The sequence below is a fragment of the Elaeis guineensis genome, chromosome 7, assembly GCF_000442705.2.
Source record: "Elaeis guineensis isolate ETL-2024a chromosome 7, EG11, whole genome shotgun sequence".
In the NCBI taxonomy this organism is placed as follows: Eukaryota; Viridiplantae; Streptophyta; class Magnoliopsida; order Arecales; family Arecaceae; genus Elaeis; species Elaeis guineensis.
In genome coordinates, this window is record NC_025999.2 from 102,721,679 (window position 1) to 102,748,748 (window position 27,070).

Consider the following 27,070-nt stretch of genomic DNA (forward strand, 5'->3'; position numbering starts at 1 on the left):
CCTGAGGTTGTATCACCAATGAACTTTGTACTTGTCCAGTCAGAATACAAATCCAGTTTGAGATTTCGGAGTTTTAACTCTTCGACTAACGATCGACGCTCACCAAGGTCGAGCCCCGACATGCCGACTCGGACTTGGTATCCGCCTGAAATCGACGATCCCATCGTCGGTGACGCATCGGACTCTTACGAGGATCGATATATCTACATGGACGGGGGTCACACCCCTCCGACCTTCGGCGACACATCGAACTCTTACGAGGACCGCTACATCTATATTGACGGGAGTTGACACTCCTTCTACGGTCAAACTTTCGGGCCAGACCATCGGCTAACACGTCGATCGAGCCCCGACCAAAGAAAGGTGGAATGCCTGTGCGACCGCCGTCGCGACTCCCGACCGAGCTACGGCCGGTCGAAGGATATTCGGCTTGCCACCGTCTATCGCACGATGCGACCTCAGTCGCATTCATGATTCACCGACCGGGCTACGGCCGATCGAAAGATATTCGGCTTACCACCGTATATCGTGAGGTGCAGTACAGATACCCGACGCAAGGGTATCGGGGTCCGACTTATCGGTGCTCCCTCGACTGAATGCGTCGGACAACATTCGACTGAACGCGTCGGAAGAGACCCGACTACCGAACCTTTACCACGGTTGGTCGGCTTCCGACTCAATAAACGCGCTCGACTCACGATCGGGGAAAGGATGCCCGACTGACGACCTTGACTATCAAAGGCCGATCAAAAGTCGGGACTTGTCCTACCTTTATGGCGGCACGAGTGGCCAAACGTCCTAACCGACCAATCTGAGTTAGCGACTTACGAAGGCATTCTACGACACATAAGAGAAAGAAAAACAAGCAGAGAAAAAAGTTTAAGGACTGATTTCATTCAAGGTCAGAAGGAGTTTACAAAATCGGGCCGAAGCCCAGTTACAATGGTTCTAAGAAATAAAACGAAAAAAGATAAAAGCCGACGAGACCGCGGTCATCCTTCCGAGTCGATCTCCTCGACCGATGGAAGATCGGGGATGACCGACGTATCCACCATGATCCGCACTGGGTCGACGGTCGAAGCATGATCCGCCACTTGCTCCTGGATGGCCTCCCCCACCACGACGATGACTCCCGATGGCGGGTCGGCCATCTCTTCAGTGACTTGCTCCTCGGCCCCCGACGGGACAATACTGCTGAGGTCCAGCTCCGGGTACAGGGCTTGGACCGCATCCCGACTGTCCTCGTACCCCACCCGGTACGATGCGAAGCCAGACTCCAGCATTTCCTCCCGGTACTGGTCGGTGGCGCGGAAGTCGTCCACCGCACGACTGGCCGACTCCTTCGCCGACCTCACTTCCGCTTCCACCCGGCCGAGTGAGTCCCTTGCCGACTCTGTCTCTGCCTTTGATATGTCAGCGTCGGCCTGGGCGATTGACGGATCCTCCTCAGCCTTGGTGAGTTTTTCCAGGCTGACTCGAAGCTGCTCGCGCTCACCCTCGAGTTCGGTGGCAACACCGTCGCGCTCGCACCGCAGACGGTGCACGGTTCGACCCTTGCATTTGGCTTCTTTTCTGGCCGACCTTAGCTCGGACCTGAGGCGGGAGACTTCGTCCACCAACTTGGCCTCCCGATCGGCCGACTGCTTCAGGTGGTCGACCAGCATTGCTCGGTCGGCTTCGGCCGCCGCCGACCTTTCTTTCCAAGCCGCCCGGATGTTCCCGAACCTTCGGTACCCGGCTTCAAGCTCCGACATGGTATAGATCAACTGCCGACGCAAGCGTTTCGTTAGAAAAACAAAGTAACGAAAATGCTAAGTAAAAAGGAGGCGAAACGGAACTTACCTCGACCATGATCAGGTAGAATGAAGATAACATCTCGGTCACTTGCCGAGACCTTAGCGCCTCCACATCGGTTGGGAGGAGGATTCCCTGGCACAGCCTCCTGGCCAGGTTGTGGTCGGCCAACGCCGACGCCCCTTCGGGGAACTATGCGCTGGGCGGCACGGTGCGACTCCCCGACCTCATGTCGTCCGCGGGGTCCATCGGGGCCTTCCCTCGATCGGCCGCCCCGACCGACGGAACCGACAGGGAGGGGATGCTCGAGTTTGAACCGGCACCCCCCGTTGCGGCCGCAGACGCCGTCGGATGGTGTTCGATTTCTCGAACGTCATCCGGCGCCACCCCCACCGGCGAGGCCGCCGATGTTCCTTCGGTCGCTTCTTCCACTGGCCTCTCCTCCGGACGCGCTGCCGGAGCCGCGAGCGCTATCACCGGCTCCGACTGGTCGGTCGCCGATGCTTCGACGGTCGGCGCCGCTGGAGTGTGCTTCTTCGGTGGATGCGAAGGCCCTGCCCCCGATGCCGGCCTCTTCGTTGCTGCGTACTGCCGGATCTCGGCGTCGGTCGGCCGCATCCTTGGAGGTGTCCCTGCGATATCGACAGACATGTTAATCTAAGAACCGGAATAAGGGCCGAATGAGAAGAAGATCGGGGGATCGGGCGATACCTAGTCGGGGGACAAAGCTCAGGCCGGCGTCATAGAGAGCTTGTTCGGTAACAAGCTCCCTCTGCTTCGGAACCGACATGTCTTTGAGTCGGTGGAAGTCCTCTCGGTCGTCCGCCTCCACCCGACTGTTGTCGTTCGCTTCGGTTCGGGGCACGCCCCAGTGGCAAGGGAAGCCCCAGGGAGAAGAAGATGAGACGAAGAAAAACTGGTTCTTCCACCCGTGGATGGACGAGGGAAGACCAGTAATGAAAGAAAGACCCTTCCAGGGGTTGAAGAGCCACCACCCTCGGGCTTTAGGGTGGGGTCGGAGCATAAAAAGTGCCCGGAAGAGCGAGATGCGAGGGTTGGTCGGCAGAAGCTGACACAACAGGGCGAAGCTGATTATTAGTTGGACGGAGTTCGGTGCCAGTTGCGCCGGACAAAGTCCGTAATAATCTAGCAGATTTCGGACGAACTCCGGAATCGGAAGTCGAAGACCCGCACGGAGATCTTCGACGTACAGCGCCAGCTGACCCGACGGAGGGTTGTTAACCCGACCGCCGGCCCCTGGGGCAGAAAGTTGAAACTGCTCCGGGATGCAATATTGATCCCGAAGCCGATCAACGTTCGGCCCCGAAAGCGAGGAAACCTCAACTTCCGGAGTCGATCGAAGGTCATCGGTCGGATTTCCCGACCGAGCCCCCCGAGGTGGATTTCCGGCCATCGCACCAGAACCAGAGAGGAGGCGAGGCCGAAGGAAAAGAAGAAGAGAAAAAAGAAGGAGGAGAAGAAGAAGAAGAGGAAGAAGAAGAAGGAGAGAAAGATCACGAACCCGAAACTGACCCTTTAGGAGGTGAAAAGGGGGGACGACTGCCGGCGACGACAGAGGGAGTGCTCGGGCAGAGTCTCGACAGCAAACTGTTCAGGGTGGGGCTTCAAGCGCAGGTGGCCCTATATATATAGGGCCGATCAATGGCCGAGATGACCCCGCGTCGACCAACGTCTCCCGGATGTGCGACACGTGACGGCCTCCGGGCCCTCCCTTTGGCCCGACGATTCGGCGCGCGCATCCCGGGGACGGCCACACCGCCCTCATTTAATGCGAGAGGCGCCGGCCCAACCACCTCCGACACGTGGCGAAAGGGCCGCGGTTCCGAATTAAATCGCCCGCGGCGGTTCGCGTTCCCGATGGGACGCCTGGCGGCACCCCGCGTTCCCCGAATCGTCCGGCACCCGATCTCCTGACACCGATGGGACGTCTGATGCCTGACGCCGACGGGACGGGACGTCTGACGCCAAACCGTCCGGCACCCGATCTTCTGACACCAATCGGACATCTGACACCGACTGGACGCCTGACGCCAGCGGATCGCACGGCATTTATAAGACGCCTGACATCGCATCAACCCACGGTACGGTCGGAATTAGGCACGCGGTGATTCCACTCCTTGTCGCCCAGCGTCGCTGTCCAAGCGATGGCATCGGCCAGCTCACCGTCCGACCCAGGAGTGGAGGGGGGCAACTGTTGGGAGATACCGACCGACCCCGCTCACGTCGGCTTATAATCGGGCATACCGACCGACCGACCGACGGAGCGACCGATCGACCGACCGACGGAGCGACCGACCGACCGACGGAGCGACCGGCCGTCCAGCCGACCGACCGTTGGAGGATACCGACCGACCCCGCTCACGCCGGCTTATAATCAGGCATACCGACCGACCGACCGACCGACGGAGCGACCGGCCGTCCAGCCGACCGACCGATCGATCGGCGGGCGCCATCACCGGCCGAATAACGGCCCTCTACCGACTGTGGATACGCCGGTCGGGCAGACCTTTTCCACTTTCCGGGCCGACTGAACCAGGAAGTCCGACGACCGACTCTCGCAACATGCCCGGCTAACCATCGAGGGAGCCCGAATCTCCACCCGATGCCACACGGGTGGCAATCGACCTAGGGTCGGTCGACTCCTCCGATCGTCGTACAGCCGCCAGAGCCTGTCAGCCCTGACAGCGACATGCGGCTCTGCCACCTTAGGGCACTATCCCGCCTAGGGCATTGTCAACCCTAGTGATTTGACAGCCCCACGGTGGTGTGACGTTTTCACGGCGACTCTGACAGTCTACAGTGAGTTGACAATTCTTCAATTGTCCGCGCCATTCATGACGGCGCCATACCACGCTCCACTATATATATACCGGGGAAGGCAACAGTGCAGGTGGTGGGAAAAACAACAGGCTTGCTCCCCGTCTCTCTCTTTCTCTCTCTCGTTTGAGCTCTCTGTCTTCATTTCACTGTTGCCCAGTCACCTCTCTGACTTGGCCGTCGGAGGGTCCCCGTCGGAGCCGCCTCCGGTCAGTGCGGACTTCTCTTTTTTGCAGGCGCTCGTTTCCCGACGATCAGGCGACGAGGGGATTGGCCGCAACAAGTTTTATAGTCGGTTTAGGCAAAACATAAGTTGATAGTTTTAGAAACTCATGTCCCATTTTATTTAGACGGTATTTGATTGAAGAGAATTTAAAATTGGAATCAAAATGTATAACTCCTATTCCAATCATTTAGTTTGAAGGAGTTTCATTCCGATTCTCATTCCAGAGTAGAATAGGAATGGGTCAATCTATATAGAACTCAATCTTTACTCTCCTATATGAATCCAATTTTTTATTCCAATTTCGATTTCGATTCCAGTCACGAACCAAACGCTTCGGGGAATTTGGCCATTCTGATTCCAATTTCAAGCCATTTCGATTTCGATTCTGATTTCCATTCTGATTACGAATCAAATGTCTCCTTAGAGGGTGTTTGATTCGTAACCGAAATCGGAATGAGAATAAAAATTGGAATTATTTGGAATCGAAATTGGAATGGCCAAATCATCCGAAGTGTTTGGTTCATGATCGAAATCGGAATCAGAATTGGAATAAAAATTTGAATTCATAGAAGAGAGTAGGGATTAAGGAGGTGTTTGATTGGGGAGAGTGGAGATCTGGAATCGGAATCGAAATGGATGACTTCTATTCCAATCGTTTGGTTGAGAGAAATTCGATTCCGAATTTTAATTCCAAGATGGAATGAGAATGATTCGATCTATATAGAACTTAATCCCTACTCTCCTCTATGGATTCAATTTTTCATTCCAATTTCGATTTCGATTCCGATTCCGATCACGAATCAAATGCTTCGAAAGATTTGACCATTCCGATTTCGATTCTAAGCCATTCTTTTTCTAATTCCGGTTGTGAACCAAACATCCTCTGATTTTATATAGATTGAGCCATTCTCATTCCATCCTGGATTCGGAATCGGAATGGGACTTCTCCCTACCAAATGATTGGAATGAAAGTCGTCCATTCTGATTATGATTTCAGACTCCCATTCCTTCCAACCAAATATTCTCTTAGTATTTTACAGAGTCTCAACCCATCTCTTGATATTAGTATTTTCGGCTACGATAGTTTCGGATACTCTCCTAATGGATCCGGATAAAAGCACTTCTCTTTTTTGATCCCCGGCCATCAATTTATCATTAGATATTCACATTTTTATAAAAAATATAATTAATTATAAATTTTAGGATTCTCTACTTATATGCCCATTTTCACCGGTAGAGTTCAAAATTTTAATACATCATTTTTGTTCATGGAATCAAGAGAGGAGGCCAGATTGAACTTTAACTTATATTCAGGGGACATTTGAATTTCAGTGCAAGAAAATGATTGAGAGGTAGGGATACCGATGGGATGAATTCCATACGGTTAGAGAAAACAAAATGAAAACGAAATTCACCACCACACTTCAAAACTGAAATCAAAACAAAACGATTTATGGAATAAAAAATCATGGTCACCGATCAAAAAATAATTCTTCCATCAGCAGGATACAAGATATTAATACATCCTTGTCGTCTATGGAATCAGGAACAATATATCCGGGGAAAATTAAAATTTCGGCGCAAGAATGCCTCACCGGTCACCATTCTCATTGTTTGTGCCTATAGCTCCTCGTTATATTAATTTATCTGAGTTTTAGTTGGTGCACTTTGACACAAATTTGAAGTTGTCATTAGTATAATATGCAATTAATGCTTGGAAATAATGCGATAGAGAGGAGAGAGCAGGAATTAATGCTGGATAACTGAGGGGTGAAGACTGAGGCAACATTAACATCTTAGGATGCAAGCCATGGTGAGTACCTCGTTGAGGAGCTTATTGCAGGGTCGACAGATTAATTAAAGAAAGTGAGTTTGTTGAGTTGTGATGCAAAATTCTTTATAGCTTGTGTGACCGAAAAAAAAAAAAAAAATCATAAATCAAACCTGTTCATTTTATCATGCTGGGCTGACGTGCAAAATTATGATGGTGGGAGCATCATTAAATTCTGTGAATTCTTTAAGGTCCCTGGACAACAATAGGTGATTTCATGAAATATCAGCCCGTAGGTTCATGATCCTCGGTCTCAAAACTTATTGGCAAGGTCTTTAATCCTGTAGTTCCAGTTAGTGAGTGGGGGAAAATCGAGATTATCTGGCATCTCAGCCAATATTTTAGGACTAAGATATTTTTTTTTAGTAAAGCCAGATTTATTAAACCAATCTAGTAGAAAATATATCCATATAATCAAAAAATAAAATATACAAAATTTTGAGGAATATCCATTGCAATAGACTAGATAATTGCTCTTATATAGTTAACCACATATAACGTCATCTAATCAGCCACACTATTAGTCTCTAAGTAAATATATATCACTTTATAAGATAGAAGGAAAGTACACATTCTCCAACAATCGTATAATATTGGAGGGATATTAATTTTGGTTGTTGACGGTCTAGAAAGCCATCTAACTACAATTGGTGAACCACCTTCAGATATAATGTGGGTCTCCTATAGATGCATCATTATAAATTTCAATCCTTTTTATGCAACTCATAACTTAACCATCGATACCGTCATTTTAAACAAACGAATTCCCTCTGCTGCCACTAGTACACCACTTGTATTTCTAATGATAAAACTAGCACCACCAAAAGCATTCAAAATGCTATCATCAAAATTAACTCCAAGGAAACAGAGATTTGGTAGATCACAATAAAAATAAATCATTCAAGAAGATGCAGAAAGAAGTCACAGTTTTTTCATGCTATTCCAGAACTCTTAAAAGTAAACCGAATAAGTGAATTCATAGACTAAAGTGGATGCTCACATCAAAATCAATTTTGAACTCCAAACAACACTTTGAAATACATCCATTTCTAACCAACCAAATCTGATATGCAATACAGAACATCAAAATTGCCTCATACTTCTAGTAACCTATCACGATAGGATTGAGATATTAGAATCTCTACGGATGTGATAAATCTGAGATTACCATCTATCCTAAACACTTAATTTAAAATCCATTAGCTTAACTAATTTATTTAAGAAAAAGGTGGATCACTTACCTAGATCAAAGAAAAATCAAAGATTAAAATGCTTTGTGGAAAAAAATGGTTGAATCATGAAAATTATTCTAATTTAGACGAATAGGATTAGTTGAATACAAAATGAATATTTGAGTTTGCTGTACAAATTTGATAGACTTTTCAGATTTCCTTCATAGATAACGTTGCTTAGGAAGACTTACATGGAGGATTTTGAAATCTTTATTAGCAATGTGAGAACATGCTTTATCGTAAGGGATAAAATTACTTATATTTCATTTCCTTAACTTCAAATTAACTGTTCTTCAAAAGTTAAGTTTCCAAGCTTCAAAATGGGATGACGGAAATAGAATTTATTTTAAGGGACGCTAGAAATGCATTAACATTGTCATCCGGCTATTGTCCTCAACTTGATAGAGTAATTTGAAATTTGAAGGAGGGAAGAGATGATACTGTGATGTGAAAAGTTCAGCTGTTAGAGAAATTGGATAACTTTTGTAGTTTGTCCTGTATAAATTGTGCAATCTACGAACAATTTTAAATTTATTAAATTCTTATATTCCTTTTCTATTAATAGAAACTTTTCCCATAAGTAGCTGCACTCATGCATTAGTGCAAACTGTTGTAAGCTGAGGTGTGACAACCTTGCATTTCTGCCCCTAATCAGATAGCAAGTGCTTTAATGGCTTCGGATATTGTATTATTAATATCTGTTGTTGTAGGTCGAGGACATTGTAGACACAGGAAAGTACCTTATCCTGCCTTATTTCACACTTGGAAACAAAAGGAGCATCTTCTGCATCAGTTTGCACTTTACTGGATAAACCTGCAAGAAGACAAGTTCATTTTAAGCAAGTGGGAGGGGGGAAATTTTATTGGGGTTTTGAGGTAAGAATTTTGTGCTTTATGCATCTATCAAATCATTTATATATTTGTTTGCATGAATATAAGTAGTCTCACTAGTATCCCAAACCCAACCCTCTCCACACCCCATCTTCCTTATAGGAAACAGCACTTGAAAATATTAACATCTTGCAACTAGCCAACTGCTACTTTCTAAGCTTTCAGTTTAGCACTCCTCTTAATCTGGAAGTGGTAGACTTTCCTTGCTTTCCCTTTTGCAGTGTCCACAGATTATTTTGTTGTTGGCTATGGCATGGATAATGCCGAACTTTACAGGAACCTGCCTTGCGTTGGTGTCCTTTAGCCAGAAATTTACAAATGAAGCTTTGATGGATCTATGAAACATGACTGGTGTGTTTTATTTTTCAAGATCCCTAGGGTTGGATGCATAGCCTGATGCATTATTGTAGCACCAAATGTAAAAAACACTAAGTATAACAATGGTCAATTGATTTTTATTTTTTGAAGTCTATGGAATCTGAGTTGGTTGATTAGTTAATGTGGTTAAGTATTCCTCGTGGTTTTGCTCTGGTGCTTCCTATAATTTTATATGGAATGTCTCTTTTTTTTTTTTTTTTTTTGTTTTGTGTGTTGTTAATCATATAACGAATGATCCATATTTTCTCACAAAAAAGTCTACTACAGCTGATAGAAAGTTGAAGTACAAACGGCAACTACCATAATTTGAATAAAATTCCGCATTTCAAATTTCACAACATGCGACCGAAACGAATCAATGCTTTAAACTTGAAATTGGCAGGGGCCGCGCGGACGCGTACCCCCTCTACCACAAATTATGACGTCCACTCTCCCACTTGGGGAGATGGTAGACCAGCGCTCCCACCAAGTGCAATGTGGGCCGCTAGCCTAGGCCGTGGGCCTTCTTGATCACCCATAGACCCCGTCCAGGTAAGTATGCCACAACGTCACACGGCCATCTCTCCTTGTACCAGCGGTCGCCCATCCCTGGTTTCTCCACTTCCGATGTGGGATTAAGCCACTCTTTAGCGCCGGTCCGCACCCTTTTGCTTCTCAATTCTTCTGGTGAACCCGCACCCCGTCGGTTGGGTTGGCCTATTACTAACTAATTTCTTTTCTTTTATTGGTAGAATTAATTTGTCTTATCGTTGGTAATCAACTATGTTGAATCCATGTAAAGTGATGTAGAGACTCTGTTTTCCTACGTAACTCTCACCTAAAGGCGTATTGAAATGTAAGTTGATTAGTGAATTGGTATTATTTACCTTAAAAGCTAGACCAGGAACCAGTGAACTACATCTGCATATATTTTTTATCAAAAAATTTTTTGTATGCTGCATACAGTGCAAAAAAAAATATATAATTTCATTCAATTGGACTATGTAATTATCACTTTCTAACACGCATTTAATGCTCGTAGTTTGATTTTTTATATGAATGTTTGAATGACAAAAATATTTCTCTTCTTTTAAAATAATTATGACATCTTGTATCGATATTATAACATTCTATACGCGATGTCATAATTTTTTCACAGAATATCATAAAGAGAAAAAAATATTTTTATTATTAAAAAATTTATAAAAAATTTAAAAAATAAAAATATCACTATCAAAATTATGATATTTTATAAAAAAATTATAACATCCTATGCAGGATCTCATAATATCGATACAGAATGTCATAATATCGATACAGGATGTTATAATTTTTTAAAATGAAAAAAATATTTTTATTATTTAAAATTTTAAATGAAAAATAAAATTACAGACATTAAATATGCATTGGAAAGTGATGGTTACGTAGTCCAATCAGATAGCGTGGTGTATCTTTTCTACACCACATGCGGTGTTCAAAGAATTTCTCTTTTCTTACCTCCAAAATTGTCCAAACTCCAAATCATCACTTCAGAGCATGTGTTCGTGTGTGATTTTTTTTTCTCTTCCAGCTTGCATCTAGTATGATTGCCTCAATTTATATCTTTTTAATAACAACGCATTATACATAAGCATGCTCCATGCAAAAGTAAAGGATGAGCACATGGCTCATGACACTTGCAAATGAACACCTGTACATTACCACCAAAAAACACCTGTACATTAAGGCATGACAAATGATGCAAAAGGTATTTTACAGTGCAAAACATAAAACACTAGTAACGACTAAATTCATATAAAATTTTTTGTTCTCAAACATATAACAATGTCTCCGGTTATCAGAGTTACAAGCACTAGTGCGATGCACGAAAGGAAAACGATGACATAAGAATAAGTAATGGCATAATCTTATCGGTTCAAGCTGATGCGATAGTATATAATTATGCTTGAACAAGTTTTTTTGGGATCTTACCTCTTATTTCAATAAAAAAGAATTTTTATTATATATTAGCAAGAGATCAGTACAATATGTACGCATGGGCTTATTTGGTTGTATTTTTTCTCGATGAACATTTTGGTGTAGAACGTAGATACATTGAGAAAATGATAAATGAGGATATAATAGGGATGAAAATAGGAGAATGCCTTCTTCTCAAAAGACGGAGAAGAGGATCTCGCTACGTTGAGTAAGCCAGTTCTGGAGAAGAGAATCGAGACTGTTTGAATCTAATGTATGGCTGTCCATTTCAGGATCAAATTTTTCCTCTAAAAGATTGTCTGGGGTCATCTACTTACTCGGACACTTCTTCGAGACAGAGGTATTGAGCTACCTATCGCTTATCCGATCTGCAGACTGGAGGATAAGTCGATAGAACATGTTTTGCTTCGTTGCCCGAGGATATATTTGATTTAGAGGATGGCCAGAGGCTAGACTTGGGGGGCTAATAGTGGCCCATAGCTCTTGTCCTTCCTAAGTGCGGTTCACTAGAATATGATTGAGGGATCATCCTGGGGCACAAGGATAGCTTACATCGCCTATCGGATCTGTCCAAAAACAGTTTAGTTTTCAAAGATGAGATTGTGCCTATGCAATAGATGGTGGAAAGAGCCTCTTGCTGAGGAGTATTGCTGCTTTGATACTATCGCTACATTCCTTGACTCCTCGAGTTCCTAGGACTCCCTTACTGCTCTTGCAGCGGTTCGGAGGACTCTTTTTATTTTCTGGGTGCCCTCATCCTCGGAGTTTAACAAGGTCAACTTTAACGGTAGTATCAGAGATGGTAGAGGTGGTGCGGACTATATTATCCAAGATTCGGATGTCAGACTTTTGGCTACTAGGGATCTCATATCTTAGACCTATCTGTTTCTGGGGTAAAGCTTCATGCTGTTTGAGCGGACATTATTTGCACGAGGCATGAGCTACGGATTGAATGGATCTTCATCGAGGGTAACTTGGCTACAGTCATCAGTTGGATTTGGAACGAAATGAAATATCTGGAAACCCATCCACTGCTCCATGATATCTGAAAATTCTTTCATCACGCTATCACATCGTTTGTCCGGTATATTTTTTGGAAGACAAACAGTGCTGTGGATTGGACTGTCTCTATTATTGCTGAGCATACCGAAAATTGGACCTAGCGGATAGGCAACGACTGCCCTCGGATCCTGTGAGATATTTTGTACTCTAATTTTTTGGGCTGCACTCATATTAAAATGATGTGATAATATGTTTGTATAAAAAAAAAAAATAAAAAAAACAAAGGAATAAAGAAAACGAATGAGTGTGGAGAGAACAAACTTTAGTTTGGAAAATACTAAAGAACCATGTTACTTTGATATAAGGGTATAAGCAAGCAAAGTGCTGTTAAAAAAAAAAAAAAATCCTTGAATTTGTCCAATCCGAGATGAAATTGTGGTGCTAGGATTAAAAATAAAAGGCTTAAAAAAATTCTTAACAGGATCGAGTCTCTTTTATTTCACTGCCCCCGTGTCTGTATATGGAAAAAGATCAAGCATCGTACCTCCAATGATAAAGTTAACAAACAAGCAACTTGCTTATGAACTGGTTTAAGTTTGGCTTTCTCGATTAAAAAATTATCTAAATTAGACTAGCTTACTGGAGCTTGACTCGAATTAAAACAAAATATCATACATTTTTTTTATAAATTATCCAATATGTATAAATATTATGTATTTTAGCTTTCGAATAAAATATATTAAAAATTAATATTTTAAAATATCTAAGTAACAATTTATGATAATTTTAAATTTTTACTAAATATTTGAAATAAAATAATTATGAATAGCACGAGGTTGACTTGAAATTAAATGAGTTATCTATAGATTGGCTTGATTATAAAATGAGCCAAGTTTGATTTGGATGGACCAATATTATGATAGTGAAGACTAGCATCTTAAACTCCAAGCCCAGATAACAATCACAAGGTTCGGAAAGCTGCATTGCCGAACAGCATAGCATCCTGACATATGAATATCTAATGCCACATGCTTGGGTAACAAACTTAGGAGGAGCTCAAGTGTTGGATATTAATGATATAGGCTCGAATCCCATCCTTCATCCAGATTTTGCTAGGGTTTCTCTTGCTCTAAATACCAAAAAGAAAACTTGGCATTATCCACATCCCAAACAATGGCAAACATCTTTAAAAGAATATTTCAAAGAGACCTAGTTCTACCAAAAAAAAAAAAAAAAAAAAAGGCCTACAAATATTTATCCATTTTTGTGGGAATCAACAAGTAATATTTCGTTCTATTGCAAACACAAAACTAGTAAGTTAGGTAACTTTAGATGATTATTTATAGACTTAGGGAGGAGGTTAAAATCTTTCATTCAACATATTTCGTATGAAGATGAAAACTTCTATGTGCTAATACATGTGATTATAAATTTGCAGTGTCATGAGCCTTGTTACAATGTTATGGTGCCCTAGGGCCATGCCATGAGGGGCTGAGATATGGGTGCTGAAGGTATGGTGGATAAATCATGGCATTGGAATACATACTTTGTCAGGACATAAAGGTCTGAGCCTCTGAGGTGGCACCGAGGGGGAGCAGTACCTGCGTGTGGGAGTTGTCCGCTGCGCAACAAATTAGGGACTTGTGAATAATTTAACATTCGTTAGGGGAGTTTGAAATAATTTTCGGCTGCCTCTAATCCCCACTATAAGTTTCGGGCGAGCTCCTTCTTAGGCCATGGCGAGCCTGACCTCCACGTCCCTTTCCCTCCACCCAAAACCCTCCAGACTCTCGATATTAGGGTTTAGAAGCGAAACCCTCCGGACCCACTCCCACGATCCTCCCTTCCTCCCCAAACCCTTCCATTTTCCTGTTAAAACCCTAACCCTAATTCTTAAATCCCCCGACTCCCGTTCCCCATTCCTCCCACGGCCCATTTCCTCTGTGCCCAATGCCTCATGCTCTCGATCCCCCCACTGCCCCCATCCCCACCAGAGAATCCTTTGGAGGATCTGCGCTGAGAAAGCCGCCGTCTTGCTCGTTGGTTCGCTTCTGTTCCTTGGGAGATTCAATGGGAGGCCTGCTTTGGCCCTCGGTGATGCCCGAAGGAGCGATTTTTCTAAGCCGTTGGAGGAAAAGATGGATGCGCGGGAAGGGAAAGAGGATGAGGAGGAGAGGTATGTGAAGATTTTGGAGAGGGATCCGACGGATGTGGAGGCGCTAAAGGTGGTCTTATATGGGAAGATGAGGAAGGGGAAGACGAAGGAAGCGGTGGAGTACGTGGAGAGATTGATTGCTTTGGAGCCGGACGAGGTGGAGTGGAGGCTCTTGCAGGCTCTGTCATATGAACTGATGGGGAATCTGGCCAAGGCCAAGAGGCTCTTTAAGGAGATCTTGAAGGAGAGACCTCTCTTGCTCAGAGCTCTGCATGTGAGTTTTACTTCTACATTCTAATTCCAAAGTCTGGACGATAATTATCTCATACCAAAGGAAGGAACTTCATGGTATTTTACCTATTTACTCATGGTGGTTCTAACTTTCAAGTGTCAGTGATGATATTGTTATTTTACTTGCAACTAAGATTGCACTTGATGTTGCGAAGATAAATTGAAATGGGTGCAGTTGCGGTTTCATGTCATCGACTTGGTAACAACTTAGCCATATAAATTCCCGTTCGTAGCTTGGAAAAGACTAATCTACGGATGAAGATTCATTCTAGATCTATTTGAACTTGTTTGTTCAGAAAATTTTAGTCCTCGCTGGAAAAGAACCTGGAAAGTATGTTGTGGAGTTTTAGAAACATGTCTTATGGACCTTTGCGTCTGTATGGAGAGCACGGTGTTAGAGTGACAGATCAAAGCTCTGAAAAATTTTCATGATAGTTAAATTTATCTCATTATAATAATTGCAGTCATTTTCTCCCTGGTCTGCCCATCAGTTTTCACTCAAGTCATTGTACAGTGGATTTCTTATTATCTGTCCTTCTATTCTACTATCCAATGTGGTAATTATTCAGCAAGCATTATTTTATTTTATTACATCATTTTACTGCCTTATTCATGGAGGCATCTGTGATTATTCATCCAATTCCTTCCACATGACAGTGCTGAGTCATGATACTTTATGATTTTGTACAAATATATCATATGAAAGGTTTCTGAGAGTATCATCTCCATGTTAACACTATAAAAATCAGCTTGAGCTTTACATGGGCTATAAATTAGATTAAAAAGACATTCAGCATGTTCATCAGTGAACTTGCTTGTTTAGTGAATCCATAAAGCAGTACAAGAAAGTTTGATGAATGTAACATGCTTGCAATTAGTTGTTACCGCCACAATGCAGAAATTGTCAAACTTGCATTAAGAATACTTTCCTTATTTTTTGTTGAATCCCATCTGGATGAAAAACACATAAAAGATGTGTGGTTCCACTTGTAAGTCAAGTTGATAAATTCCATGGCAACTCATTGGCTGCATTCCTACATACATACGAGTGTGTAAAACCAAGTAGATGCACAAGTGCGATATTCCCAGCAATAAGTGTACGCTCTTCTCTTTTGCTGGCCAAAGTGGCATAACCTTTCCCTCAATTGTATTTTGTGGGGCCTTAACAATAGTCACTTAGTTGTGCATGTGTTCATTTATCTCCAAAAGATTTTCCCAAGAACTGATATTCCTTCTGTAAGTAAATGTTGTCTTTGCAAAAAAAGAAATTATGAAATAAACGAGACTGTGCACAGAATTTCATAAGAATATCAGTGATGATGACCAGTGATGCTCAGTGGCAAGGAGTGGTATCACAATATCTTCCTGATCTGATTGCTCAGTTATGTATTATTTGACCTACTTGGGAGATCTTTTTTTGTGAATTTTGTAGATGGAGGCTGTGAATAGACAAGCAGCTAATTTCCTAGATTTCTGTTTTTGCATGCAATACACAGGGTCTCTGTAATGGTCTTGACTTGGACCCATGAACCAAACTATATTTATTTTATGCTGCACTCTGAAAAAATAGATGGAATCCCAGTTCTTTTTCTGGGAGATACGAAGCAAGAAAGGTGGTTGGTGGAGGAAGAATGATGGAAAGTCACAAATTCTTGTCTAGAAGTTATCTTTTTTCTCTTCGCATAGATTTCACCCAAAAATCGTGTATGAGATCATTCTCTCTTTTTTCTTTGAGAAAATAAGATCATAATTTTTTTTTTATTGCAAGAATTTGTACTGTACCAAGCACGTTTCATATTGTGCTTTGCTATTTACAATGACATTTTGATTGAGTTTATAACCAGATTGATGCCTCTCAATGGCAGTATTGCAAAAATATCTTCTACAGTGGTATCAATCTGCATTCTGCATCCACAGATTGTATTATCTGATTACCGTAGCTTCCATGCGATTAAATGCCAGTTCATTCTCTTGCATTTTCCTTCAGCATGACATAAAATACATGACCTAGTGACTTATTCTAATGACATGCAGCTGGTAAAAATGGTAAAATCCCATATATATCTTTCTTATCCATCTTCTTTTGGAAATACTTTGGGAGTAGGCTTCCAGACTTACAGCTTATCTTATAGGGGTTGGCATTGGCTATGCATAAAAATCATGAAGGCCCAGCTGTTTTTGACATGCTGAATAAAGCTTTAGAACTTGCACGTCGTGAGAAGAGAGTCACTGAAGAGCGGAATATAAAAATTTTGATAGCTCAAATGCATGTTGTGAAGGTATAAACTCTCTCTCTCTCTCTCTCTCCCCTCCCCCCCCCTTTCTCTCTCTCTCTCTCACAATTGATAGCTTAGCAGGAAATCAATGGCTGAATTTCACCATGCAGGGTGACTTAGAAGGGGCCTCAAAGCAATTTCAAGATCTCATTAATGAGAATCCTCGAGATTTTCGGCCTTATCTTTGTCAGGTAGAGCTTTTCATGGATACCTATAGCACTTATTTGAACAACTACTGCACTCTTGCGTAGTTTTATTTAATAAACTTCTTGTCTAAACACCAAATTATTGTGGTCAGGGTCATGTTCCAAGATTTCTTTGTGCTCCCACTGATTTGCTGGTTTTGCTTTTTATGTAATTTATGCTCCTTGTAACCATCATAGCAACGGCACCTGTATATGTCATTGTGCATCTCCATATTCACATGCATGCATTGGAACAACATCTCCCTTCATTAAATCTGAAGACTCTATAAATTCTGATAGATTAGGACCACATAATTGGGTCTTTATAGATGTTCCGATGTCATTAAATCGCAAGCATCTGAGTTTAGCTTTATCATTTTCTTCATCATCATTTCTGTGATGTTGACAGTCACAGACTGATTTTTATTTGTTTTTTAGGGGATCATATATAGCCTGTTAGACAGAAAGAAGGAAGCTGATGAACAGTTTGAAATTTATCAAAGCCTCATTCCTGACGAATTCCCCCAGAGAAGTTTCATTGATGATGTCATACTGGCTGCAAAAACAGAATCTCAAGAACGGTTTGAGAAAAAGTTTGAATCTGAGTTCTCAAATAGAAACTAAAGACCCAAGAGCATTGTGAGATAGATCATTTAGATGAACTGGATGATGATTGTGTAATCAATGGTCATTTCTTGTTTTTGGGATATCAAAAAGCGAAGTGTTTGTGTAATTTTCTTCTCACAAATGAAGACCTAGTCAGAAATGAAATCCAATTTAGTCATTCTCTTGCAACCAAGTTAATGCTTTTCCTTTTGAGATTGGTGTGCTGCATTACTTCAATTACTGGACAAAATAGAGAACCATAGAAAATCTTAAACATGGTTGTTGTATGGTTGAAGCACAAACTTGTTACAGAAAAGGACGTCAAATCATTTGAAGGCTTATGCTGCGTGAGGATGGCCAGGAGCAGCAAGGTTTCCAGCAGAATCATAGGTGATGATGCCTGAAAAATCTGGGAGTTGCCATCAAGATTTCCAGCAAGGTTTCAACTCCTGCTGGACTTGGTGAGTTCTTGTCACTGGTTCAGAGACCTGACAGTGGGCATCCATGAAGCAGCACCTGGAATGGGAAACGCATGCCATTACCGTGTGGGCACAGAGCAGCAAGAAGGTTGCTACTGCTTCAAAGCTTGCTTTGGTTGTCTCTGTGGTACATGTTAAAGAAAAGCTGGTGGGGCATTTGGTGTTATTATTTGGTGATGAACTGAACTGAACTGACTTTCCGGGTTCTATCAATCTTCTCTCTGTTTATAAGGTGTGCTGGCCGATGCTTGAGGAGTCGTTTATCGGGTGGTAGCCCAACTACTCACTAATTGCAGTGTAGCAAGAGAGAATGGTTTCTGGGATCTTGTACATGTCTGGTGTGACAGGTTTAAGAATGAGCGTCCATACTCTTCTACAAGTAATATATTTGGTGGAAAATTTAGAAGCTTTGGGCATATGATACCAAATCACAAAACCTAAAGGACTGCAATTTGGTTTCAGGATTTTGGTATTCTTATGAAGAGATTTTAGATAATATATTTTTCTTTAGTGTCATAAAAATAGTATCATATGCTTATAACAACCGAGGGATTCGTTCTCCAACCTTTCGTCTCCGTTAAATGTAAGATCCTCCAGGTTTCTTAGCATGGTTATCAAAATAGTCGTGCTGAATCTACATATTGTATAGGCCTGTTCACCAGCATGAACAGATGTGTCATCCCTCTTGGTAAAATTGGGATGGAATATTAGTTGTCCTAAGAGTATTTGAAGGCCGCTGAACTACTCCTGATCTAAAGTTAAGAATATCCCATCAGCTTTTATGATGGTGTGCTACTCTTATCTCTTTCTCAGAAGCAAGAGCGGAACTGACTGTTTTTAATAACACAGAAATATGCTGAGCACTACGTGGTTTAATAGGTAACAGCATTTCAATATTCGGCACAAAAGAGTCTCGAGCAGGAAGTTACATGGTAGAGACTTCTGATCAGATGGGTGACCCCTTCAGGAACCAACTGCGCAGAGCCTAACAAAGTGCTCCATTGGGGAGTGTATAGTAAATTTCATATTTAACATGAGTTATCTGCATAGAATTTTATGGATGCTGTACTTCGAACATCCAATCAACTTGTAGCGAAGGGTTGATGCTTGGCTAAAAATTGATGGTTAAAACAATTGTAGCTCCTGATTGACCATATCATGGCCTCTGGTGAGACATTCTTGTCCAAAAGAAGTGAATGCATGTGTACATGTCTTGAGTTATGTGCTAGCAACGGACCTCAATCGTACCCAATTTTGACATCAAATTTTGGTTGGTCGTGGAAAGGGGAGTATGAATGTCCAAGGATTGAGATTTAAAAGGCAGACGTCCTCAGGAGCATGCGATGCCTCCATCAAAGATTTTGAAGGGTGAAGAGGGAACAAGTAACGCTTTGACAGCATGGGGTTCTCTCTCTTTTTTCCAATGAATGAAAAGCGTCTCTCTGACAGCAAAACTCCTTGGCCCGTTGCAGGTGCTGCAGCCGTGTTGCTTGTTTCATTTACGGCAGGAATCATGGCGTGTTGTAAACTTAAGTGGCTGAACCACTGCCAGATACATCCTCTTGTTATGCGACCGTCCACTCGAGCAAAAGAGTCTCCCAGCCAACTCCCAATTCACTTGCTGGGGTGAATGGGGTGGTCTGGCTGCTGATTCAAGAATGAGAAGAGCTGGAACGAGGATAGCTATTCCTCTTGAAGTAGTTATTCTTGTTTTTGTTTGGCTGAAATTTATTATTCCTAGATTAAATCATATCTCATTCCCCCTGGAATAGTTGTTCTAGAAATACACATGTTTGACCTGAACGATTGTTCCTGCTTTTTGCTGCTCTTACAACACATGTTTGGACTTTCCCAAACCAAACTCAGCCTTGGCCCTCCAACCTGGTTGGAAGAATTTTGCTGCTGACCGGAGCAAAAGAGCCTACTGTGTGATTTATCGTCTTAAACACATTGGATTGGTGATTAAGTACGTATGTTTAATCACAGGCAAAAGCAAAAGCAAAAGCAAAGCATGATCTTTTATTTCTTTTATCGGTTTACAACTTTATAATCTTTCATTCCATAAGGTGACTGATACTCCCAGATGTGATCCCATGAATCCTCTCTTATCAATGTCCAGGTGCTCTTCAAACCGCCTCCTTTAAAACGAAGTCATGGTTACTTAGAAAGAGAATGCTGGATGAATTCCATGAAGCGACTCTAAATAAACTGCAATAATCCTAAGAAACTGTACGACAATCTCAACACGACATTGAACTAACACCCCAAACCTCCCATCCCTCCCACTCCCAACTTTGTAAAATCTACCATTTTTCAGGGACCAAAGACATGTCACATGAGATATCCCTCAGAAAAGGATCAACTAAGAGAAGGAAAAATTAGCAAGAAAAAGCCATCCATCAACCATGGTTCGCGGGCTTTATGAGTGGCTGTTGCGAAGTCTTTCCCCATTCTTCTGGTGGGCTCTTCACTTCCATCAATAATGCCACCACCTCCTTCATGGTGGGCCGCTCCGATGGCGATGAGTTGACGCAGAACATGGCGATCCCCAGCGTCTGGAGCATCTCCTGCACTATCTGATCAGGCATGCCTCGCAACTTTGCATCCAAGATGTTGATTGCAGGTTCAAAGCTTCCCATCTTCTTCTTCACCCACTCCACAATATGGAGGCCATCGCCATCCATCGGTTCGATGGCACTGCGCCCACTCAAAATCTCTAGGAGGACCACACCATAGCTGTAGACATCACTCTTCTCTGTTATATTTGTAGCGTAACCATACTCTGCCAGAATCATACACATATTATTAATTAGCACAATCATATTTAAAGATTATTTGGAATTTAGTAGTCGTAATATGTGTACATGATGAATACTAAACAAACACATTTTGTGCATGAACAAGTGAATAGTGATTTGAAGAAAAAATATCCAAAAGATACATATGTTTGCTGGAGAGTTGAATTTTACTCTTTAGTATCAAAGGCTAAACATGCCCCCCATTTCAGCAAAGAGATTGTAAAAGGCGTCAACAAGTGCTTGCAGATTCAATCAATTTATATGTTAAGGAAATTATGATCACAGATATTAATGTTCCTTCATATTTATTAATAGAAAACCAGCACAAGTTCATCAAGTCTCTGGGTAGAACTTGAGAATCTAGAATCCTTGCCTCGAGGCAGATGCAGCAAATCTGAAATTTCTCTGAAAATTTTAAGATTGCTTGATTGAAATGAAAACATTTGAAAACTAAGAAAATGATCAGATGAACTTCATGACAAAAGTAAAGCATGAATGGTTTGCTTCCGACATGTTTGCAACAATTTGTATCAAAGCAGACTAGAAGCAATAAGAAAAATATATTAAGATTATAATGAGATTTTCGCTTGCCTGGTGCTATGTAGCCATAAGAACCTGCTACCCTGGACATTGCATGATGGAAATTGGGGGAATTCATCAGCTTTGCCAATCCAAAGTCAGCCAAATAAGCTTCATATTTTGAATCCAATAGTATGTTATTGCACTTGACATCCCTGTGAAGAATGGCTGGAACACAGTCATGGTGGAGATAGGCCAAACCTTGAGCCGATCCAACTGCAATTTTATACCTTGTCTCCCAATCCAAGTTTCTGTTCTCTTTCAACAGCTGTTGTAAATTGCCACTGGAGATGTAGTTATAGAGAAGGAGTTTAACACACTTATTTGAACAGTAACCAAGCAGCTTCACAATGTTTCGGTGCCTTATATGCCCAAGAATCTGAATCTCCGAGGCAAATGCATCCACTGGATCCTCTTCCTTCCTCGATTTCCAGAGCTTCTTCACAGCAATGAGTTCCCCATTTGGCATCTCAGCTTTGTATACGACCCCAGAGCACCCTTTTCCAATGATATTCTCATCCTTTATGCACTCTAAAATGTTGTCGATGGTGAAGTTTAACTTCTGAAATGGGATGAAGGACCATGGATATGAGAAATCATCAGCTCCACAGGATGCTGAGGTCATTGTTTTCTCCGCTGCTAGCTTTCTTTTCCTGTTAACCAGAATCCATATTGCAACAAACAGCATAGCAACAGAGCCCAAGATAGCACAAACAAGAGCTACTGTTTTTATGGATTTTATAGCAGTTCCACGTACAAGGCCCGAAGAACAGGTGTATCCATCAAAAGATTCACAGAGATCTGGGTTCTCAAGGTAGGAATTTGCCGATAGAGTACGAAAGAATGGAGTCACTGGAATCGGACCAGAGAAGTTGTTGTATGAGATGTTGAGATAAGTGAGACTTGCGAGCATACCCAAGACAGCAATCCCTCCATGGAGCATATTGCTCGAAAGATCCAGTGATTGTAACTGAGTCAAACTGGACATCTCCTGTGGGATTTCTCCAACAAAACGGTTAGAGCTCAAGTCCAAATCAATCGTCAAGCTTGTCAAGGAGCCAATCTCAGGAGGAATCGGACCAGAAAGGCTATTAGCACTTAAATTGAGCAAGGTCAGCTTCTGCAAGTTCCTTATGGATTTCGGCAGCGACCCGGTGAGCATATTATTGTTCAGCATGAGCTTGTTCAAGTAACTGAAATTACCAAAACTCGAAGGGATCTCCCCAGTGAAGCTGTTATGACTAAGATCGAGCTGCTCCAAGTTCATCAGTTCTCCCAACTGAGGTGGAATTTCTCCTGTGATATGATTGTTGTGCACGTCCAGCAGCTCCAAAACCGTGATATTGGCAAGCTCGGCAGGCAGCTTCCCATGGAATTGGTTAGTGTAAAGATCCAAAAAGACGAGATTTTGAAGCTTACCAATCTCCTTTGGGATCTCGCCAGATAGCTGGTTCTCTCCAAGCCTTAGCCTCACCAAAGACTGGCAATTGGCGACACTCTTGGGCAGCTCCCCTGTCAAGGAATTGCCCAAAAGAAGCAACTTGCTGAGCTTCTTCAGGCTAAAGATCTCGTCGGGGATCGTCCCGGTTAGCCTATTCTTGGAGAGGTCGAGCGCGTAGAGCTCAGTGCAGTTCCCGAAAGATGGAGGAATGGCTCCGGATATGGAATTGCCCCACAAGAAGAGACACTGCAAGGCCTTCAAGTCTCCAATCTGCCAAGGAATGGGTCCAGACAGCGCATTCTTATCAAGCTGGAGAGTGGTTAAGCTGCTGCAGTTACTTAGCTTCACGGGGATGGGACCTGTGAGCATGTTGTCGGAAAGGTGGAGCTGCTCCAAGACAGCCAGCCTCCCGAGCTCGCCGGGGATTTCCCCTGAGAGCTTATTTGCAGAGAGGTCGAGAACCACCAGAGACGAGCAGTTGGAAAGCTCAGCGGGGATCGGTCCCGCGATCGCATTCCCCCACAGAAGCAGGCTAGTGAGCTTTTGCAGCTTACCCAGTTCAGGCGGGATCGAGCCGGTGATCTTGTTCATGTGCAGGTAAAGATTGGTCAGCTCCGAGCACAAGCCCAGCTCGGGCGGTATCGAACCGGAGATGTCGGTGTCATAGAGCGCCAACGTCTGGAGGCTGACCAAGTTGCCAAACTCCGACGGGATCGGCCCGGAGAGGCCGGTGGCGGCGGCACCGAACGTGGTGAGGTTGGCGAGGAGGCCGAGTTGGGGCGGGATTCGGCCGGTGAGGTAGGGGTTGCCGCCGATGCGGAACTGCTGGAGGGAGAGGAGAGAGCGGAGGTGGGAGGGGATGGAGCCGTTGAGGAGGTTGTCCTGGAGGCAGAGGACCTGGAGGGCGGAGAGGTTGGCGAGGGTCGGGGGGATGAGTCCGGAGAGGTGGTTGGAGTTGAGGAGGAGGAACTGGAGGGAGGAGAGGGAGCCGAGCTGGGAGGGGATGGGTCCGGAGAGAGAGTTGGAGGAGAGGTCGAGGAAGCGGAGGGAGGAGAGGGCGCCGATGGATGGGGGGATGGGCCCGGAGATGTTGGCGGAGGAGAGATTGAGGAGTTGGAGGGAGGTGAGGGAGGAGAGCTCTGGAGGGATGTAGGAGAGGTTGAGGAAGGTGTTGGGGAGGGAGAGGGAGATGACTCTGCCCTGAGGGGAGCAGGTGACGCCCTGCCAGGAGCAGGGGTTGGGGTGGGAGGGGTCCCATGAGGGGAGGAGGACGGAGGAGGAGGAGGCGGCGGCGGCTAAGAGGGAGAGGAGGGCCTTGCCATCGGGGGAGAGGGATGTGGTGGTCTTCAAGAACGAGACCATGGCCATGAAGAGGAATGGGACAAGGACTGAGGTGGTGGAAATGGTCCTAAACTTCTTCATTTGGGTTTTGTTCTCTGGTGTTCTGGTGGTGGTGGATTTGCTACTGCCACTTTTTATGGTAATGGTGACGGTGGTGGCGTTTAGAGTTCACCAGAGCAAACCATTTTGGAACTGATGAGAATGATCAGCAGACTTGAGTGCAGCATGGAGAGTGGAAACAATGCATGTGAGGAAGTTTGATGCTCGAAACACCATTAAGGATAAGGGCTTCTTTGACATGGAAGGGGAGGGTTGACGGTTTCAAATAATAATAGGTTATGACACACCATCCGAAACTTTGAACCAAGAACAAAAGCAGAAGGATGAGTGGGTACGGGTTTAAGGTTTGAAAATGGAGATATGGGACTGCTAGTTGAGATGGTTCAGAGTTTGCTCAGCTTGCTGAAAGTGTGGGGGGATGCATGACATCGAAGCAAAGACCTATGATTTTGCTTCACTTGAGCAAGAGGTGGCGGTCAAGGTTGTGAAAAATCAGTTCACGATTGGTCAAAATGAAGGGATCTAATATTCTTGTTTGTGAATGAAAAAGGGATGGAGTTCTGAGGATCACACACCTAGTGAGAAAGATTAGACTAGCAGAGAGGAAGACCTGTCCATGTGAAAGAGGCGTAGAGAGGAGGTGAAGATTGCTTAAGCCTCACACAAGAATCATATGAATGCCGGAAGCGGAGGCGAAGGTGTCTGCTGCTCCTACCGTCTTCCTCAACTGCATCCAAAAGCTCCTCTCCTGATGTAGGAGCCCCCAACTCATCATCGTACTTATACCCCCTCAAGCTTTCTCACTTTTGGGGAGAAAAAATTTAATGGCGATGAGAGTGCGAGCTTAGATATGTTTATCACTAAATTTGTGACCAAAATCTTCTGATTTTGTCTCAGAATATCTGACTTGCACCACAACAGGCCATTCTCCTCACCACGTGATCTCAGGCCGCTTCCTTTGTCCTTTTGTCCCTCTGTCCCTTTCTCCTTGATGGGCCCACCTCAAGTCTTAGGCCCAGGCAGACCACCATTGAATTCTACTACTATTGACAAGCATTGATCGTAGCCGTCCACGTAGGAAGTGTCGCCGATCTTTGGCTGGTCATCATTTTCCCTCTTCCCGCCCTAATCAGCCGTCCAATCTCTGGCATTGATGCCATTGAATATATAAACATATACTCCTGTCTGGAAATAATAGTGCTAGGTTTTGTATTGCTATATTTTGTGAACTAAAGCAGTGTAGAAACTAGAATATCAGGTAATATGCTGAAACGAAGATGATTATAGCCACACGCAAGTCAAAATTAGATAAAAGCAAGGGAACACATAATTAGATAACATGAACACCAATGTGCAAGGAAGTACATAAATTTAGAGATTGAAGAGTAAAACTAATAGGAATTAGTAAAACTGATTTGAAAACAAATTCTTTATTGTTCAAAAAGAAATATCATAACAAATGTGATAAAGCCTGTATTTGATCCCGGATGACAAGAGAAACTTCTTTTCATTCTCTCATAAAAAATATATTTTTTTATTCACAAATGAAATTAATGTTATAGAAATTTTTTGTGCACCACAGATGGTATAAAAAATCCGATGTGGAGTACACTATCTTGTCCGATTGATTCATATAGCCACCACTTTACAATGCACCTGCAGATCGACTTTTTTGTTTAAAAATTTTATATGATGAAAATATTTTTTTAAAATATTATAACACTCCTTCACAAAAATTATGACATCTTCTAAAGAAAATGCTTAACTGAAGTGCAATGTCATAATTTTTGTAAAGGGATGCTATAATTTTTGTGAAGTGATGTCATAATTTTTATAAAGAGGTGCCATAATTTTTAAGAAGGGATGTCATAATACCGTACCGAGAAAAAAAGATAATGAATATATACGAAAACGTATTATGACATCTTTTTTTTAAATTATGACATCTGCAGAAAATGCTAAATTGAATCGGAGTGTTATAATTTTTGTGAAAAGATGTTATAATTTTTAAGAAGAAATGTCATAATTTTTAAGAAGGATATTTTCATCATATAAAATTTTTAAATGAAAAAGTAGATCTGCTGGTATTAAATACGTATTGAAAAGTGATGACTATGTAGACCAATCGAATAAGATGGTGCGCTCTACTTCGAATTTTTTACATCGCTTGTGGTGCACAAAGAATTTCTCCTGATGTTATTATCTGGCTTTGGGCCGGGCCGTCATGACCACCCCACTGCTTGGGCCTGACATCATCAAGCCCACGACACTACCATCGGGATTGGGAAAACCAACAGTGTTTATCAAATGAGACCTCTTGTCCAAATCCCCAATCCCAAACCCTCATCCCACCAAAATGACAAAATCATCCCCCAACGCCCTCTCAATGACCAAACAACTCCCACCACGCACCCAGCCCTAACCCCAAACCAAGGGCAAATTCGTTAATGCACCGGGATCCGCATGTGCGGTCCGGCCCAAATGGGTCAGATTTCGGCAAGCCTTGCCAGGCTAAGCCCTCACCACCCTTGCCTTGGGAAGGGGGGATTCGATGATAATGGGAGCGAGGCAAAGCTTAGGGGAGTGTGCTAAAAGTAAAAGGACTCTCCCCCCTTGGAGCGGAGGGGAGCAACCCCCACTTCAAGGCTTTGGAATCCTAAGATGGGCTTAAGTTTTTGCACACGTCCCACCCAATTTCTTAAGCTAGAGAG

General features: G+C 43.3%; 2 protein-coding genes, 1 non-coding gene and 1 pseudogene across 3 annotated transcripts; 2 read left to right on the forward strand and 2 right to left on the reverse strand.

Annotated features, from left to right (window-relative positions):
* Positions 1-8,246: 8,246 nt before the first annotated feature.
* On the forward strand, positions 8,247-9,134 carry LOC109506065 (uncharacterized; annotated as a pseudogene).
* Positions 9,135-9,569: 435 nt separating this feature from the next.
* LOC114914419 (U1 spliceosomal RNA) lies at positions 9,570-9,729 on the reverse strand. Its single transcript, XR_003801469.2, has one exon. It is a non-coding gene; the product is annotated as a U1 spliceosomal RNA (small nuclear RNA).
* A 4,139-nt stretch (positions 9,730-13,868) lies between these two features.
* On the forward strand, positions 13,869-17,839 carry LOC105047915 (protein SLOW GREEN 1, chloroplastic). Its single transcript, XM_010927049.3, has 4 exons — positions 13,869-14,577; positions 16,727-16,873; positions 16,981-17,061; positions 17,494-17,839. Exons 1-4 carry the CDS (start codon positions 13,885-13,887, stop codon positions 17,677-17,679), a joined length of 1,107 nt encoding a protein of 368 aa, XP_010925351.1. The 5' UTR covers positions 13,869-13,884; the 3' UTR covers positions 17,680-17,839.
* Positions 17,840-20,140: 2,301 nt separating this feature from the next.
* LOC105047914 (uncharacterized) lies at positions 20,141-25,214 on the reverse strand. Its single transcript, XM_010927048.4, has 2 exons — positions 21,530-25,214; positions 20,141-20,922 (listed from the first exon to the last, which is right to left on the reverse strand). Exons 1-2 carry the CDS (start codon positions 24,378-24,380, stop codon positions 20,540-20,542), a joined length of 3,234 nt encoding a protein of 1,077 aa, XP_010925350.1. The 5' UTR covers positions 24,381-25,214; the 3' UTR covers positions 20,141-20,539.
* Positions 25,215-27,070: the final 1,856 nt, after the last annotated feature.